At 43.6% G+C, this 19,518-nt stretch overlaps 1 protein-coding gene across 4 annotated transcripts in view; it reads right to left on the bottom strand.

The window, feature by feature from the left end:
• RUNX2 (RUNX family transcription factor 2) overlaps positions 1 to 19,518 on the bottom strand; it is a 217,794-nt gene that overhangs the window by 96,901 nt on the left and 101,375 nt on the right. For 2 of the 4 annotated variants that reach the window (XM_068678793.1, XM_068678794.1), the window contains one exon: positions 6,537 to 6,710. The exons of the other annotated variants lie outside the window; for them this stretch is intronic. In XM_068678793.1, coding sequence (XP_068534894.1) covers positions 6,537 to 6,710 — 174 coding nt within the window. The remainder of the gene's footprint in view (positions 1 to 6,536; positions 6,711 to 19,518) is intronic. 4 annotated transcript variants of the gene reach the window in all.

Here is a 19,518-nt window from a genome sequence, read left to right as displayed (position 1 = left end):
CCACGCATGTTCCTTGGAGGTGCCTGCTTCCAGAACTTCCACTTATGAGGTAAATCTAAGGGAATACCAGAAGGAAACACAAGATCCTGGGCAGGGTCACCTCCTTGCTCCAGCACTGAAGGGGTGGTGCGGCCACTTGGCACACACCAGTGAGGAAGAAAGTACGAGCAGATTTGCGAGAGGTTTTCCTTGGCCTCCTACGTGCGGGACAAATCTTCCCGATGGAACCGACTGGAGGGCTTGTGTGTGTTTGCCAGGCTATCAGGCAGCTCCCGGGCCTGCGGGCCAGAGGCTTTGGGCTGTCGCGTGAAGCACCACGTGCTCTGGCAGGCAAAGCACCTCTTTCCAATCACTAAAAGCCCAGAATATCTGAGAAACCCCAGAGCTCCGTGGCAGAGAAAACATCAAATCCTGCCGAAAGGAATCCCTAGAAAATAAGGGAAAATGCGAACACAAAAGTACACTGAACGGCTCGGGAGAAAGCCCACCCAGCTTCCAGCCCTGGAAGCCTGGAGGAGGGCTGGCAGAGCGTTAAACAGCAGCAAAGGGGGCGGCAGGCCGCGCTGAATTTGACTTTGCACTTGAAAATTTTGGAGTGATTGCTAAGAGCAGTCCTCCTTCTGTAAACATTTTTGTTACGCCTGTGTGGGTGTGAAGAAAAGTGCAGCTTTCATAATACTCGCTCGCAATGGAGCATTTTGCGTACGCGAAGAAGCCCTGGGTGCAGATCGGCTGAAACAAGTCAGCGGGGCGAGGTCTGAGCTAATAGACAAGCAGCTCCTTCCTGATTGTGGTGCCAGGTAAACCTCGATGAAGCAGGAAATCATGAGCAGTGCAGATTATTTTGTCTCTGGGTTTTGCTGCCACATGGACAGTCAGCGGAAGGTTTGCTCTGTTCTTGTTCTTTGCTGTCTGCGATTGACTGCACAAGCTTAGAGAACGAGGAGTGTTTTGAAAAATCAGCCTGAAATTAGGTGGATTATATAAACCTAAAACAAGAGACTGAACAACCCCCCGTGACCCAGTTCTCCCACCGAGGACATCGGCTCTCCAGCAATGTAACTTCTCTTCCTTCCATGGAAAAGTGTCAAAAAAGAGAAGAAAAAGCCTATAAATAGCCCTGAGGAAGTAGTTTTTCTCTTGCTTTGGCAGTAATTATGAAGCACACAGATTTACTATAGAAAGAGATCAATTTTCCATTTCCCAAGCTGAGCTGCAGTACTCAGAGCATGCTCACAGGCTCACAGCTCCTCAGCATACAGCCTATAAAACCCAAATGTCACATATGTGCATGCACTTTGCAAAAACACTTATTTGAATCCAGTCATCAGCTCTAGCACTGGTGGCTGCCGACCGTATTAGTGCTACTGTCGATGCTAAAAAACAAGCTGTCTGGAGCTATCTTTGGTAAACACTTAGAGCAAATATCTTTGGTTATGATCTTAACGAAGCCAAGATGACTTTCTGCATGAGTAAACACGCTATTGTTGTAAGCCCAACCCCAGCAAAACAACAACAAAAAATGCAACCTCCTCCTCTTCGCTGACTATTTCTTAGGCATATTTAAAAGCCCAGGGCTTGATCTGGATTGCCCAGTTCCATCAATGAAGTCCAGTCCAGCGGCGTTACACCCCAATGGACACTGGTGTAATTGAGACCAGATTTTGGCCTCAAGAACCTCTCAAACCATTTCTCCTCCCTCCTCCCAAGAGTCACATTTCTAAAGGGGGAAAAAAAAAATAAACTGAACAAGTATTGTCAGTAGGACAACTGAATTGTAAAGGGAAGGAAAAAAAAAAAAAGGTTAAATAAAAAAAAAGAATACTTTAAAATACTTTAACAGGAGCGACACAAACACAAATATTACCAAATGGAGGTTCACAGTGGCAACCAGCCAGTCGCCCCAAGGATGCAATCAATTTGCATAAAACAGAGCAGACTGCCGCCACCCTGGTGTTAATGGCAGAAGAAATCCCAGCTCCTCCACCTTACACGCTGACTCTTGTAGCTTTTATTCTATGTTACAGTGTACTGAAGGCACAATTCACCTGGTAAACCTATTACTCGGGTGTTTCTCAAGGCTCTTTTCCAAGCAAGCATGTACTTTGCCTGGTGCACTCAGCAGGCTGGTGTGCACCAGCTACAGACAGATGCATCAGCGTGCTGCTGGTCCCAGGTAAGACACATGCAACCCATGGGAGGGCACTCACATAGCGCCAGTCTAGTAACAGCCACCTGGTTTCAGTTTCAAACCTGTCCTGCAGCCGATGGTCTCAGATAACAGACACTGGCAGTATGAATCAACCTGAAAAAGACCACGTGAAGATCTCTTGAAACTATCGATGACGGCTTTAAGTTACCTATGAGTCTTCTACCAGGGTAAATCATCCTCAGTAAACAAAGACTTCTCAGAAGCTGCGTAGTGTCTGCTTCACTACGGTACTTTCCCCCCCCTCCCACCCCCCCCATTCTGGTCTTTGAAGCATTTGCTTGATGGCTTCATATTCACACCCCATGATGATGCTGTGATGTGAGGAGCTTTCTGACACCTCCCTGAGTTTGCAAAAGGGCAACATCCAGCCTATTGCCCCACAAGCCCTGAAGAGGAGAATTAAGGGCTGGTACCATTTGGTACCATTCTCAGCTTCCATCTGGGGAGCCGAAAGCACTGTCTGCCCACAGTCTTCCCATCAGAGTCAGGACCTGTCCCCACCTGACAGCTCAGAATTCTTTAAATCTACTTTCTACAACCCTTAAAAATAGATAAATGATCAGAACTGGAAGCGCAGCATCACTGAAGAGTGTGGGAGAGGGGGAAATAAAAAAAGTAAAAAGAAATCACAGGACCTGCTTTCTGAGTGCTGTACTTTCAGTGCTGAAAGTCACAGATTGCCTATAGATCAGACGGTGCCACAGTGGTGATGGAGCATGAAACCTCACTTAACTCCCACTTCGCAGCCCCTGCAGCCCTGCGCTGGGATCCCAGCCCTGGCGCTGGCCACATTCCTGCCATCCGCCTCGACAGAAGCTAAACCTCACCGGTTGCATTTTAGAAAAACAACAGTTTTCCTCATTTCATACTGAACCACTGATGCAACAAGCCAGTGTCTGAATGGGACTGTAACCTGACCCGCTAGCAAGTTGTTCAAGTGCCATTAGGGAAAGGGAAAAGAATAAAAAGGCAAATATACCAATATCCAAATGTGAACAGACAGGATTCCTGATTTACGGGCAGCAAGCAGGGTTCAAATTGAATCTGCATTGCCTCAGCAAAGGCATCTGCTTATTGGACGATTTGTTTTTTAATGACCCTTCAAGGTTGCTTTTGCAGAATCCTAGTTAAAATGCCATGTTGAATAAGGGCAACTCTGTGCCTTGTACTGCTGCAGCCCGCTCCTGTGGTAGGTTCAGGACTGTGCTGTGATTTGTGAAACCTGTACTCTGATACTCCAGCAAAATAAACACAACCCAGACAGAGAAAAGAAATATAAGAGTGAACCCCAAAGTGCTGAGTTCTTTCATACTCAGGTGTGGGCCTGCCAGGCTTTAAATATTATTTCTGTTTAATCATGCAATAGCTATGCAAGACCTCAAGTGGAACGAAACAAAACCAGTTTATGGGCTTACTGGTAATAATATGGACTCTGTCATAGGAATGCACTATTTACTGTTAAAGTTATTAAGAATTAATTATTTCCCCTAAATTGCTAGGTAAAAAGATTAAGAAACAAAGGTATTTCTAAAGGAATGTTTGATTAATTCCCATAAAGGTAATAAAATGTCATTGTATTTCGGACAAGCGTCTGCACTCCTTTTAACACATACCCAAACCACACCAGCCCAGTGACCACGCTGAGAAGCCGGTGGGTACTTCCCGCTGAAGATCACACCACAACAAGGAAACCGGTGGAGATGGACAGCACAAACAGCTCATGCCTTATTACCACACCAAGCAGGCATATGTTTAGCAATTTCCCATGGTCAGCTAGCACCTGATCAAAGAGGTGCCTGGTCTGAGGCATCCACTTTGCCTCCCATTGGCACAACTTGTGTGGCAACGAGCACCCATTCATCCCAGAAGAACTCGGAGGGACTGTCCACAGAAGCATCCCAGCACTTTGGTGGAACATCAAAGCACGTAGAGCTTTACAGATTACAATCAACATCCTGAAGAGCACAAAAAGAGCCTTGTGGGGAAGACAGTGCAATTCACAGAGTTCACACCGATGCAACATGCTCACACTAATCGCCTTATTAAATGGGAGGGCTACCAGAAAGCTAACAAGTAGCCTTTGAGGGCTGGCTATTTGGCTTTTCTAAACTGAGGAGGAGACAAGAATGGGGAATGGCAAATACTGTACTGGATCACAATAGAGACCCTTATTCATTAAAAACTTTAATATGCAGTGGAGTCCTCTTTGCTCTGGGGGAAATGAGAGCACTTTGGGGTTCTAAAGTATCCCATGACTATGAGTTTAGCTGTCAAGAAAAGCATATAATCCGTAATAGATGGGAAAGTCAGCCTGCCTTTCTTGGTTCAGCTCACTTCCCCCTCTGCCCTACCACCACCACTTCCCTGTCTGGATGAAGCCTCAGCTGGACCAGAGCTCCTGGCTTTGAACTGCTGAGTCTTCAAACTGCAGAGCAGATAGGGAACACCACACAGCTTTGTCTGTAGCCAGGCTTATTTAAGCCTCATCTGAAGTTTTCACCTCTCAGATCTGTGAATGCTGCTGCTGATTCATAACGAGGCAGAGAAGTACTCTATTAATCAAACCCAGCAGAACATTTTCTACAGGAGGCATTTATGTGAATGAGAACAGCATATGAGGTTACACTTAGTGAGGAAGAAAATTACAAGGGGATCTCAGTTCTCGTGCTTCGGGGCATAAGCTGATCACCAGATGGGGTCAGGAAGAATTTCCCCCTCCTTCATACTTAGATATACTGTTGCACAATAGGTAAACTATGGGGGCACAAGGAAGGAAAAGAGAAACTGATTATAGCCCCAGATTTTCCCTCTGTTTTTTGGGGGACTGTCACGTCCCCAGATACTGTCAGACAGAAGACAGTAGGTTAGAAAAAATATTGGGCTTCAGTCTGGCAGTTCTTACCCAGAAAATGATGTGCACAAGAGTCCTGACTTCACACGTCCAACTAATAAAATGCTAAACCCGGCCAAAAAAACTGCTGGTGGGCAGCAGGTACTGTGCAATGAGTGCTAGCAACATATTTAATATATCGTAAACATGTCATACTAGTTAAAGGTAGACTTCTAGATCTGGGAGTACTTTGTCACAGCTCATGGGAACAATTTTTTGTTTCAATTCTATGAGTGCTTTGGGTTCAAATTAACCCACTTACTTCTCTTCCTTACTGCGAATTAATAAACCAGTTGAACTTTAAAAAGAAGAAAAAGAAAGAAGAAGAAAGCCACAACACTTTGTTAAAACCACTAAGTTTCAGCTGGTATCATGTCAAAACCACTTGAAACATGAAACCAGAAATCTTCCTAGGTTGACTCAAAGACTATGTCTACACTAGGAGTGCTTTACCAGTAAAGGAATACTGGTGTATTACATTGGCAAAGGACTCCGGGTGTTAGACACAACTATAGCAGCAAAACTGAGTTTTAAACCAGTCTAGTACATTGAGTCGAGTTTTTTTGACAAACTTGCACCTAAGTTAAGTTCTCCAACAGTTCTAGTAAGTGAATTGGTCAGGGCCAACACCTCTTCACATCCCAGACAGACATGAATGCATCAGCAGAAGTTGTGAGTGCAGAAATGTCCAAAATTAGATAGAGGTTGCTTTGAAGCTCTTTTGAAAAATATAGACAGCTCTGCATTTAGAAAAAAAATACAACAAAATCAGTTTATTTTGTAGGCTATACAGTTTTGTTGCAAACTTCTGGCATAGCTGCAGTTAAACATCTTATTTCAGCCTTATAATCTGTGACATGTGGTATTTTATGATTTCTCTCAACACATTGAAATCTGTCTCTCAGCATGCAATCATAAATGTTGCATATAACCCTCATAAGCAACCTTTGGAGATTTCTCTCTAGCCCAGTTCGTTTATTGTAACATTGGTCAGCACCAGTGCTAGAACGAAACTGTCACATGAGAAGATTGTGTTATTGTTCTGACAGAAAGACCATTGAGTTCTGGCTGCTTCACTCAACACCAGTGCAAAATAAAAAGGCTGAATAAAAATGTTCAGTCTAATAATGCACTAATATGTCCTATTGCACATACAGAGATAAAGGCAGAGCAACATGACAGAATTTCACTAGATTCCTACTCGATTTACCCAGATTGACTATTTTTGGACCTATGGCAAAAAGATACATATATAAAAAAAAGACATTTTCAACTTCAAATGCTATAGAAGAAAACTATTCCCACCTAGCTTTGCCTGGAACACATCTCTCACTATGTAACAGCCTCTTTTTCTACAGTTGAGACACAAATATCCATCCATAAGCAATTACTACCATTGCCTGTGCAAGTCAAACCTATGGTTCTGTCTCTTACCTGTAATCTGACTCTGTCCTTGTGGATTAAAAGGACTTGGTGCAGAGTTCAGAGAGGGCCGTGGGCTCTGGGTCGGGACCCCTACTCTCATACTGGGATGAGGAATGCGCCCTAAATCACTGAGGCGTTCAGAGAACAAACTAGGTTTAGAGTCATCAAGCTTCTGTCTGTGCCCTGGAAACAGTAAATCATAAAATAAAAGCGTTAATAACAAGATTTAGTAATTTAACATACCAAATAAAAAATAGAAAAGGCCTCTAAGGACCTGTTATTAGATTAATGGACTTTGTAGGTATCACAGCTACCCCATATCACAGCTACCCCCAATAACACAGCAACATCGGTGGGGGGGGGTGTGTTTTGGACATGGTTGTGCTGGTGAAAGCCTTAACTAGCACAACTGTGCCCATACAGATACGTAACGTGTTGTAATTTGGATCAAAGTAAGCACTTATGGACACCCACACAAGGTCTTTTTTTTTTTTTTCTTTTTTTTTTTTCCTTTTTTAGCTATACTGATAGTTAAAGGGGCAAAACTTTTTTTTTTTCCAAGAGCAAGCCTCACATGTAAGTAGAAGTTAACAAGTGGGACAATTATTCCATGCCTGGTTTATATGTGGTTGTGGATTTTTGCTAAGAAAATGTATGTTTTTCATCTCCCCAACTTTTTCTCTCTTTTTATTTAACTCTGTCATGGTTAGTTATAAGCTTCCATTCCTCCGTAACTTGGGAGCTTTTCCAAACAGAAAATAGTCATTTGAGAAGGGCAGTATCACAAGGAATACTATCAAAGCTTCTGGCAAGGACTGGGTCCTACACTGCCCTTGCATGGTCAGCCTTCCTCCATGTTCCTACTTCTCTCCAAAAGGATGTTCACTGCCTCTGTGTCATAGGGCTGCACTCACAAAAGTCTTTTATGGGTGCTCAGTTGTCAAATGTAGAGGGGAAAAATTGCAAGAGCAACAGGATGCACCAGCTGGCAGGTTGGTACTCTTCATATTGTCATTTAGATGTTTCAAGAGTAAAGGTTTTACTTCTCTAATTGTTGTATTTTTGCTCCTAAGTTTAATTACTTTTCAAAGTAATTATAGATGCTTGTCGCACAATGGTAGCTTTGGATGTGAGGCACAGAAGGTGTTATTTCTATCGTTCAACATATGGAGAAACAGGCACACAGAGAGATTAAGGTCAGGACTAATTTTACTTAACTTTAGCCATTCATAAATCAGGCATCTAGTCTAAACTCTTCTAATGTAGACTTCCTCTAGAGTTAATGGAAAGAAATAGCTACTTCCAGAGGGCAATTCATCTCATTTGTCTCTGACACCAGTCTTAAAACGGGATGATTCACCTACTGAATTTGCTTTCTCTTCCTTCTCTGATCAGAGAGGGAGCCCACATGACTAGTTTAATTAGACACCCTCACCATTAGTCAACATTAAATGGAATTAATCTTACCCTAAATTAACAACTAAGGTCACACGAAAAGCCCCTGGCAGAGCTGAAATGGGAACCCAGACCCCCAGATTGCACAGCTGCCTCCATCCTTGTAAAGAGAGCTGGGGTATCATGACAGGCAACAACTGGGTAGGATATTTTTATGCTTTTAACATTAAGAAGGGTCCCTGGTACGATTTGGTGTTGAAACATTCCTGGTGATCCCCAGTGGTTTGAGATAAACTGGATTATCCCTTCGCAGTGTGAATGCAGCCCTATGCTAGGAGGCTATGAGTTCAGCTTTGCAGACACGGTCAGATTGCCCCATCAGTCTTAGGGCCACAGAGCCATCTCTGGCACTGCTTAATTTAACTGTATTAAATGACGCCATGGAGCCCCGGGATCTAACTATCAGACCATCACTCTTTATAAAATGCAGTTTAATGGTGTCTGTCACTACAGAACTGATGTACATGAGTTCACATCATCTAACTGGGACCATGGTGCTCAAATATGACTGAAGGCAAAGTGATTTCTGTAATAGCTAGCTTTTAACTAGATTTAGAGAAATCAGTGTTCTAGATTGTAGAGTCTCCCTCCTTGGAGATACTCAAAAGCTGCCTGGACAAGGTCCAGGGCAACCTGCCCTGGGTGTCCTTGCTTGAGCAGGGGGGTTGGACCAGATGGACCCAGAGGTCCCTCCCAACATCAGCCATTCTGGGATTCTGAGAAAACTGAAGGATTCAGGTCGGGAGATGAGAAGAAACTGAATGGAATTTAATTTTGGAGAAACTTTTCTAGTAATTTTAAAAAATTAATTAGTTGACCCATTATTCTGTGCTTTGAAGTATGATTTTTTTTTTTTGAGTCTCCCCCATGATGACTCAATATAAAAACACGGGGTAGGTGGGAGCTCTCTCATTAAAGAGAAGGAGCTGCTGTATGTCAGAGACCTAGAGAACTACCAGCTAACACAGGTGACTCCTTTCTTTAAGAGGTATCGATCACTTCAAATGGGGAATGATTTCTGGTGGGCTTGCAACAACTCTATAATGGCAGCTTAATTAATAGGATAACATCTAGCCTGGTAGTCTTTAGCATTATCTCTTCCATCTATGTAAATTACAAGTTGTACAAGCTGGGTGCTGCTAAATCTAAAGAAATAACTTTCACACACACAGTCGGTACTCTCTTGGGATTTGTCCTGCATCTTTTTTTTCTTCTTTTTCCACATTTTTTCTGTTTTTGGCTTTCCATTTGCCAGTCACATTTTCTAGTCTGATTTTTTTCTTTTTTTCTTTTTTCTTTTTTCTTTTTTCTTTTTTCTTTTTTTTTTCCCCACAGAATCCCTTTCCCCTCCCCTTTTCTCTTTAATTCATTCCTAATTGCATTTCAGCAATTTCAAGAGGGTCCAAAATAAGGTAAACGCTATTAGCCTATCTCTGACCTTATGCAATAAGGCTGACTTTACCTGGGAATGAATCTATCCCCAAAGTGAATTTGATTTTGAATTTTGATAGAAAAATCCTGCCCCATGTTTATACAGGGTCTTTTTTGCTAAAGAATTATAAAATGCTTTCCTAACAAACCAGTGCACAAACTATTTGACTGTCTTCTACACACTTACTGAACAATCACTATATAGGGCAGCACTCCTGCATCAACCCATACCCAGCAACCACCAGCTTTGTTTCCATCACACTCATTTTGCCAATAGCTTTTCTAGAACAGATATTGTGTTTAACTATGTGTATTTAAATGAATTGGGTCTATCACTGAAAGAAAAAATTCAACAGGATAGCAGCTCACTTCAGTGTAGGCATGGGGGTGGGGAAGAATAAGAAAGATTCCCACATCTGTTTGAACTGAAATAATTGAGAGATGTGTGGATTTAAGTGTTGTCATCACCACCATCCCCTCCCCTCCAAAAAAAAAGTAGGGAAAAGAGATCTGTGCACATCTGGAAGACCCCAGGCATCAATGGAACTGCAAGTCCCCAGAAACCAGCAAGGGGCCAAAGACAGACTTGCCTTCCTCTTCTGGTCACTTAAAATTTAGGGCTGTAACACAGAGTCACGTTGTTACAAAGAGACCCGCAAAGAGCCACATTCCCCCAAGCGAAATGTCCCAGTAAAATGAGATTACACTACAACTTTGTATGCTAGGGGTTACTGTGCTTTCATAAAAGCTGATGTGCCCACATTGAAAATAAGTAGGAAACTCAACAAAACAACTTCATATTCAGGAGGTGCTTGCAAAGAAATGTAGGAAACTTAAATAGTTCTTTTGCCCTGATTTCTGTGAAAGAAAAAATAATATCCTATTAAGTACAGAACAGCCATGAAGCATGGGCTGAAATACTGGTAAAAAAGCCTTCTAAGTAGCACATAAGCAGCAGCAATGAAATATGCGATACATGTTTAAAACTCATTCCACAAGCTGCTTTTCATCTCTCATTGATATATGTGCCCGTTGACAGAGAAATTCCTGATCCCAGGGGAGCGCGCTAAGAAAAGCTGTATTCCTTGGTCTCAGTCATGAGGCATAATTTTATTTCAGGAAAAAAGATTAGGGTAGTAAGTGTGGATAGCTCAGTGAGAATCTGTGATCTGCTGCAGCAGTGATTACATTAAAAAGCAGTATGAGGCTACACAGAGGATAGGATAAACTAATGTTGCAGCTATCCCAATGCCAGGACTTGGCGCCTAGGATGGTCCTGCCAGTAACACTGCATTTAGTGTTGGTTATTCTGTTACAAAGAAGATTTTGTGGGATGGCTTGGGCTTACTGAGAGGGGACAAGATAATTAGGGACACAGGCAGCCTTTGATAGGAAATGCAATCAAAAAGACTGAGGCTGCCACATAAAGTGACACCAGATAAGGATGAGACCCAACAGCCACTGGAATAGAGTGGGTCACAGGAAAGAAAGTGGAAAAGAAATGAGAATAGTGTGGAGTTAATAGACAAAAGCTATACAGACAGTTCTGGCTTGTCTGCTGTCATAGCACAAAACGTGTGCCGAGCAATACCCAAATCTCTCTCCACCACGTTCAAACCAAACACCAATATGAATATCAGTTTCTGGAGACAGAAAGCGTTGCCATTAATCTTCCTAGCGCCAATTTTGGCCGTCCTGTATGAACCGACCTGGCAAATAGCACTAAGGGGGTGCAACAAAGTCGGTGCAAGCCTCAGCCAGCCAGCTGGGGCCTGCACCCACCGCCTCGGCCCGATGGGCCCCGACAGCCTCAGAGCGTGCCAAAATAGCACCTGGGAGCTGCTCTGTTCGGTTACCACATTCCAGCCATGGCAGGAGATGTAAGAAGGCTTCATCTCCAAATTAATCATTCCAGTTTAAATGAAATGAAGGAACATCTTCCAGATCAAAGCAAGGCAATCTCGAGTCGGCTGGATGTGGTAACTGGAAGGGGACGCGAGCTCGTCCCTCAGCCCTGAGCTTCCACTGCACCGCAGGAGAAGTCAAGATGTAAATTGGGCCGTGGAAGAGGCTGACTTGCAGAATGTAAATGTGGTGTTGATGCTTGAAGATCTTTCCCTCCTCGGGGAGGAGGGGTGTGCGTTTTTATCTTTCAGCTTGTGGGTGTGGAACTGAAAACTAATCAGATTATGCTACACGTGGCCTAGCCAGATGCTGACATTCAGGGACACCCTTTCTTTGTACCATGTACACCACCCACCGTATTTTTGTTTTTGTTGATGGTGGTAGGGGTTTTTTTGTTGCTTTTTTGTTTTGTTTTGTTTTTTCTTTCCTTCTGGTACCAAAGAGATCTGGTTACCAGATTGTCAACAGATGTTTTTATCACTCTCAAGTGGAATAGCTATTTTCGGTCATCACCCATTTCTATCTTTTTCGCTTCTGCTGTAGCAAAAACAAAAAGTTGCATGGGAGTCAGGTGTCTCTTGTAAAAAATTCCGAGGGATGTAGAAAGGTCACAAAAGCAAAAAGTTGGGCCATCTCCTGCTGGGGACACATTTGCTAGGATGACGGTCAGACACAAAATAGCACCACTGTTGGTGTTCTATGTTGTGAGCGTACTCAGCACCAGCAGGACCCAGGGGAAATTTGGGGTGTCACTCCATGGAGGTCTACATCTTGCAATCTATGAATGCTGAGGCCAGTAATCAAGGCTTTCTACACAGCAGTGGCTCTGGGTTGAGTGTTGAGATTGAAAGAGAAGAAAACTGCAATGGAAAAGGGACTTACTTTAAGGCTAAGGGGTAACACAAATAAGAATCACCTAGATTACAACCTATAAATTACAGCCTATACAGACCAAGCTTTCCCTGACTTCAGAAGAAGGACATCTGAGCCCAAGAGCTCAAGTTTTGATTATTCCCACTGTTCACTAAAGGTAAAGCTCTTTAGAAATCTAAAGAATGTGTATATATTTTCCTACTAACTTTATAAATAGAGGCATCTTAGAGACACTCTATTTTTTAAAGTTAATACACTAGTGACATACTTCTGTGTACACACTGTAGAAGACAAATTCACATCACAAAAAAAAAAAAAAAAAAAAAAAAAAGGTTACATGTCCTGTGAATTTCATCACATTTTTTACTTAAATTCTCTTTGGACATGTTTCCTTTGATCCTATGGATCTGATGTAACTGGAAGATACTAATTGTGAATTCAGCTACAAGTTTGTAAAGCTGAAGTCACATTTAAGCCACAGTAAGAGTTCAGACCTGAGCCTAAGGCAGCTTGAGGCAGACCTGAGCTTAGCAGCTGTTGCACAGGGACTGAATAATGCTGCATATTCAGCATGAAGCAAAGACGTTCATTGTTCTGTTACAAATTTCAGACAATACATCATTTCTGCAAGATAGCACTCCAAAGCGCTGTCAGTCTATGCTCTGAAGGTAAAAATAAGAGAGCCATCAATCAGCAAAAGCCCAGAAGACTCACATCAGCTCTTCGCAAGCAAAAACGTGTGAAGCAAGTCACAAGAGTCCCACTTGTGACGAACCCATCCTCCCCAGGCTGGCTTCCCTCTGCCATCCCCTGGCCCACTCCTATCAAACACACACAACCCAAAGTTCATGAAAAAGAAAAACAAAATGCAAGAGAGCCAAACAATTTTTACCCACGAAAGGGAAAAGCTTGGAACCCTTCCAGTCTCTTGGGTAAAGACACAATTATGAGAAGAAAAATATAATCTACCCAAGAGACATAATTACATAATTAGGCCATAGGCTGTGCATAGGAAAGGTTCTTATAATTCATATAACAAGGATCTACATAGGTGCAGTAACTGCATTTAATTCACTCAATAGAGGAAAAAAAAAATATGTTTGTTTTTTAAATAGCTGAGGGCACTGGTTTGCATTAGACTGGAGAGTTTATTCTCCCAGCTGTACACAGAGCCCTATTAGTGTCAACAGGAGTCACACAGGCGCAGGCAGAAAACACGACCCCATCTCTTTTTGTTCTCAAAAAAAGACATATTTTCTACCCAAAGCAGGCAAGGCCTGGACCTGAAGCTATTGCCGAGAAGTGAAAATAAGTAGCAAACAAGAACATATGCTGTGGATGGGCTCCGATCCTGCTCAGCTGATCTAACGCAGCCCATTGGCAAAATCCCACTGAACTTCTTGCCCTGACCCCTGCTCTCCCAAAGGTCTGCGAGGATTGCTGGTATGGCTCCAAAAGGGCCAGATCCAGCTCCCAGGGGAATCAGTTATGCTAAGACCTTCCAGGAGCTGTGGCTCAAAGCCAAGGTGAGCCAAGGCAGAGATAAGTTTGAACGTTAGTTTTTCCCATGTTGAGGTCAAGCCCTGTGAGCATCTCTTGTGTCAATGGTGATCTCCCCATTGACTTATTGGGAGCTAAAGCTCAACTTGCAGGCTGTCCCCCTAGTCTGGAATGAATTAAGAGCTTCCAGCAGGTTAAAGGGAGGAAGGGGCAGGAAGGGTGAGGGGAAATTATCCCATGGGTACGTACTCCGTGCCCCTGAGTGCCCATGGGAATAAGCCTAACTCAATCCTTGAAAAGCCTTTGGGAATATAAAGTGTGATCAATGCTTTTTAAAATTCATCTGGGGTCTGTGAAAAGCACATATCTGGCTGAAAGACAGACCCAGAGGTCAGGGTTTTTCAGCAATTTGCAACAGCTGCAAAGTAGCCTCTTGCTCCCAAAAATTCTCTATGCAAGGAGGCGGGAGCAGGGCTCCGAGAGCCCCAGGCTGCTCCCAGGACACACAAGGGACACGTGGCAGGGACTGAGGTGGCCGGGAAGCTCACACAGGGAAAGCTGTGTGAACAGAGCAAAACTGGAAGATTTGATGAATGAAAATGGAGAGGCACTTTGAGGACAAGGACAAGAAGAGCAATAAGGTGCTGGAGTGTCTGCTCTTGCTCTGATTCTCCCCAGCATCTCAGCTCACTCCAGTGATGCCAGGTCCACTTCTGCCCCTCTGCTGTGCCACCCCTCAGCTCTCTAACTCACTCAACAAAGCAGCAAGGTCTCTCCTCACCATGGGAGTCCCCTGAGTTCCTTTTTTTCTTTTCTCTTTTCAAGTTTTTGAATTTTGACTTGTATCCTGAAGCTCGTTCTGCACAGCTAAGCAACATCTCATTGAACATCATCACAAATTGGCTGGCTGGGGAGGGAGCAGGTGGGAACCCCTCGCACCACAAGGCTCTACCTTCACCTTTTCCATCGTTCAGGAACATAAAGGAATCTGTGTTCACATGTGCCAGGAAACCAGCTAAACACTGCTGGCATCACTGCTCAGAGACATTAAAGACAACTCATATAAACAGAGACTGTCACGCAAGTCTCAGTCCCTGCCTTAATTCCCTTTACATGCTGGTATCTGTTACACTCTCCCCCTTCTCCTCCCTCCCTTTTCTTTTTTTTTAGCAGAAGGGGGGAAGGAAGAGAGCAAGGGCCGTACTGCAAAAGTGCAAGAGCTGCTCATCCCAACTTTACCATCCTCATGCTAACCCAGCAATATCATTAAGGAATAGGAAGACATTTCCCCCCCCCCTCCGGAGGTAGTCATCCCAAAAAGAGCCCGCCAACTTCTGCTTGCTGCAGCAAACAGCAGTAAAGATCATAGCAATTGAAGGGGGTGGGGGGCGAGAGAAAAAAAAATCTCGAGCTGGCCTCCCTCCAGCTGGCAGGAGGGGTTGGTTTTCTTAATGCTTGCGAAACCTGATTACTTGAAAAGAACGAAAAGGGGGCGATGTAAACACAACCATTAAAACAGATTTAAGATGCTTAGTTTAAATCTAGCCTCAGAGCTCTCCGATGCTGTGCTACCCTGCAACTCCCTGCTCTCCAGACATCAGTAAGGTGCATTTCGGGGCTTTGGTTTTGTTTTACACCCCCAAAACCGAGAGCGTACTGCAGACGGAGCGCTGCGGTTACAATGGGAATTCAGGCATGGAAGAAACAACAGTTAAGCAATAATAGATGGATGTGTGTGTGTTTGTACTGTATCTTTCAACAGATTGTTTTGCTGCATTAGAAGACTACTGTGTTTATATCCATGCAGCAGGTTTTAGGCAGATTGTTTAAACTTGATTAAAGTGGGATATTTCTAAAATAACCCTACTAATAAAACTCAGATGGCTAAAGAAACCTGAAAACGTGGTTAAAAATAAAAAAGATGCCATTTCAATCCACGCTCGCCAGGGTAACATGATATAAACTCCAAAAGAAAACAGTCTTTACAAGTTAGACTTGAAGGATTATCTTGTGTATCAGCACCCTCTGTGGCAGCGTAGCATTTATCCACGTATCCACCCATGTTAATGCTGTTGCACAATTTACTACAGCCTTGATAGACAGATAATTGCTTTATCCACCCAAGTGTAATAAACGGAGTCTACTATGTTAATCCTTGTATTCTTATTGTCTGTGAATGCCAAGTGAGGGAGAGACTTACACCAAAAACCCTACCCTCTCATTCCAAAACTACTGGAGTTTACTCACCCTCAGACCTGCTAAAGTGTTCTCATTACATTCCACTCCCCTGCCTGCAGTGCCAAGTATTTTGAGTAGTATCAAGTTATTGTTATATAAAGGGCACCTACAGTCAGGCTAGATGGAGGCAAAAGCCAGGATGCTTCAGACTTTGGGAAGAAAAGAAAACAAACCACCCTGAAAGATCTTTTCCCACTCAGTAAGTAATACAGACCAGCCATTATTTGTTCTTGGGCATAGCAAAGAAAGTAATTAACCTGTCCTTCTAAACCCGGGCATCTATTCGGTTTGTGTGGAGTCTGTCCGGCTGTTGAGAAATGTCATTTAGCTGCTGGCCCATCAGTGTTTTCCACAAAAATCTATAAAGACTTTTTATTTTAAATGTCAAAAACAGGCGTATCCTTTGAAAGGTTTACAGATTCCTGGCGGCTCCACGAGCTTAGGTTTGTGGCATCTAATTTGTAATGACAGTTTGATGGATGTCTCCCTTTCTTCCTTCTGAAAGGTATAAAGAATTGGTGGTTGCCCCAGCAAAAATTATGCTTAGCACCATCTTTTGCTCTTATTTGCACACTCAAAAGCCCATTTTAAGTGGCCAAAATATAATAAAAGTCTGGTGCTGCTGGCAGCGAGTAGGTTTATTGGGGCAACTGTCATGTTGGAGAAGGTGTTCGGCTTTCTGGGTAGTCAGAGCACTGGCACAAGGCCGGCACACTGCACAAGTTTTGAAGTTGGACAGCCTGAAGCAGCTCATAAATGATGCACCCAGGCTTAACAGAGGAAATGTCCTCAAGATCTTGCCAACAGTCCTGGAGGTGACTTGCAGTTTTGATCCCTTTGTTACGCTCCACCTTCATCTGCTACTGCCAGCAGGGGCATTTCTGCCCGGGTGAAAGCTGGGGTGGATCAAGCTCTGCTCTCAAGCCTTTGAGGGAAAGGCAGGGTCATTAAAGGCTAAAGCACAGCAACAGGATGCGTGAAGTGGCATTACAGGGCTGCCCACTGACTATTGCTATGAGATCCAATTGGATTGTATTTTAAGCATCATTTTGTCTTCAGCCAATTAATATTTATTATTTTCTTGAATAATTTGGACGATGCAATACAAAGCAGGATTTTAAAACCTTGAGGTAACACGCGGTAGGGAGGAGTCCTTCAGATTCCGGTGAAAGTAGTCTGAATCCAAAAGGATGTGAACAAATTGGAGAAATGACTTCTGCCAGATCATTGATAAAATGGCACGAAGTAAAATTGAAGTACATTGCACTAACACTTGGGATTTAAGAAATGCACCACAACAAACAGATAGAGCAGAGCACTGCTGAGGACGATCTGGGGATAGCAGAGAGTTGCCAGTTGAATGTGAGTCAATAACAGGATTCTGCCTTTAAAAAAATGAAGCAGATGCAGCTCTGGGAAAGATTAATGGTTGTGTTGCAGCAAAGACATAGAAGGTAACTATTACACTGCTCAGAAGTGGAGACATCAGCTGGAGAGCTTTATCCAGTTTGGGACACCACCCTCTAAGACAGATACAGAAGAATTAGAGAGAATCCAGAGAAGAGCACCAGGAGTGATAAGAGAGTTAGTAAGCATAGCCCACATGGAAAAGTTGACGGAAATACATTTGTTTAGTCTAGAGAAAGAGAAGAGTGGGAAAGGACATGATAAGAGTAAAATGTTTCCTAAAGAGAATGGCAATCAATTGGTCTCTTTGTCAGCAGAGAAGAGAACAAGAAAAAGCTGGCTTCATTTGAGGTGAAGGAGATTTAAGAGATTAATGTATGATATTAGCAACCTCCTTTTTAAGTATGAAAGAAAAAGCACGAAAACCAGACTTGGTAAGTAAGTGGAAGGCACAGTACCGGAGGATTTAAGAATCTGGACAGATGTCAGTGATGATCTAAGTATATATAACACTTATCTGAGGAAAAACGGACTAGGTTGCCTAAGGTTTCTTTTAGGCCCACTGTCCTAGGACTCAGTGAGCGTTTGTGCTTGGTTAAGTCACGTACACAGCACTTCTAACACGAGTGTATCAAGTCAAGCAGCTCAGGCTTTCTGTGGGCCTGATGCTGCACAGCATTCAGCATCTCCAGCTCCTGTGAAAAGGCACAGTGAGATTCAGGCTGTGTCTGCTTGGGTATTGCAGTCCACAAGGAACCATAGATTGGAAACGCTGGTATTAACCCCTCTGTGCCATAGTTTCCTTCAGCTCTAACTTCAGAATAACTTTGACATCTCTTTGCCTCACAGTGGGTATTGCAAAATTAATTTCTCCACGAATTTAGCAAGCATGACTTTTAGTTTCCACTTATTTTCAAGGGAGAAAAAATGAAATAAAACTAGTATTTCATGCCCAGTGCTCGAGAGTGTTCCCACATCCCCAGGTGAAAGTCCTGGAAATCATTAACATGTTATGAGTCCACAGTTGGTTTTGGCTGTTGCTTTCTTGTTGTTCATTTGCCGGTTATTCAAAGAGTGATGGTCACACACAGAGTAGCCTTGGCCATCCCCTTCCGCTAAAACACGTGTTTTAACAAAACCTCCTCCCCATGCCAGTAAGAAGAACAAAACCCATCAAAATGACAAACGTCTTGGGGAAAAAAATCCCTAAGCAAGGAAGCAAATGTTTTGTGTCTTCTTTGAGTGTAGGGAACTCCTCGACACAGTGAAAGACTACAAAATGCTGAGGTTTTCCAACCAGACAGCCTCATTATGGGCATTATTTGTTTTTCGTTGTGCTTCATTTCCATCCACCTCCACTGAACTTTTTGTTTTTTGACAATCGTAGCAAAGACTGGTAGAAAGCAAACATAAATCCATGCTACAGAAACTCTACTACAGAAACTATATACATTCATTTCACATTAAAACTCCCAAGCCCTAAGGCTGATTGCTGCTGCCCCAGACCAGCTGTTTAACAACATCACGTCCAAAACTCAGCAAAGTGCCGTAAGCTTATGAGATGCAAGTCCCTAGCCAAAGCTTTGTAGGTTCCTAATTCAGTCCCTAAGCCAGAGTCGGGGCATTTAACCTGCTCAGAGGTGATGCCTCACATCAAAACAGAGCCAAACCCCTGGGGAGACTAAGGGGAAGGCGACACAGCTCATGGGCTGTGTTTGGCCACCAGGCACGTCATTGTTTTTGAAGGGCTCGGGCAGGGGGCTGACCCTATAGCCTACGGTTGTAAAGTTTGTTTAGCAACAGGGAGCCTCCCGTGAACTTAAAACAATAGGAAAACAGAGTCCTGGAGAATAAATCTCGCCAGCCGGTTGCCTGCGAGTTTGGCTACCAGAAGGTAACAAATCCCGAGGAATGCGGGCGGCGGGGGGGACCTGCCTGCGAGAGGCCGCTGGAGGGTGTCCAACACAAGCAGAGGGTGATGCCAGTCACCGAGCAGCTCTCGGAGCTGATCTACACCCAGGGACAGCCTGGGAAATGCTGGGGCTGCCACAGGAGAGGATTTCCAGTAGGATTCCCTCATTGCTTTGTCAAGGGGTGGGCTCTTGAGGCCCTGGGGGGCTGAGAGAGGAGCTCATGAAAACCCCAAACACCGCTCCCACTGCTGCTAGCAGCATCCAGCTTA

This window comes from Anas acuta, chromosome 3, assembly GCF_963932015.1.
Source record: "Anas acuta chromosome 3, bAnaAcu1.1, whole genome shotgun sequence".
NCBI lineage: Eukaryota > Metazoa > Chordata > Aves > Anseriformes > Anatidae > Anas > Anas acuta.
Note: the sequence above shows the minus strand (reverse complement) of the source record. Positions and strands in the feature narration are given on the sequence as shown.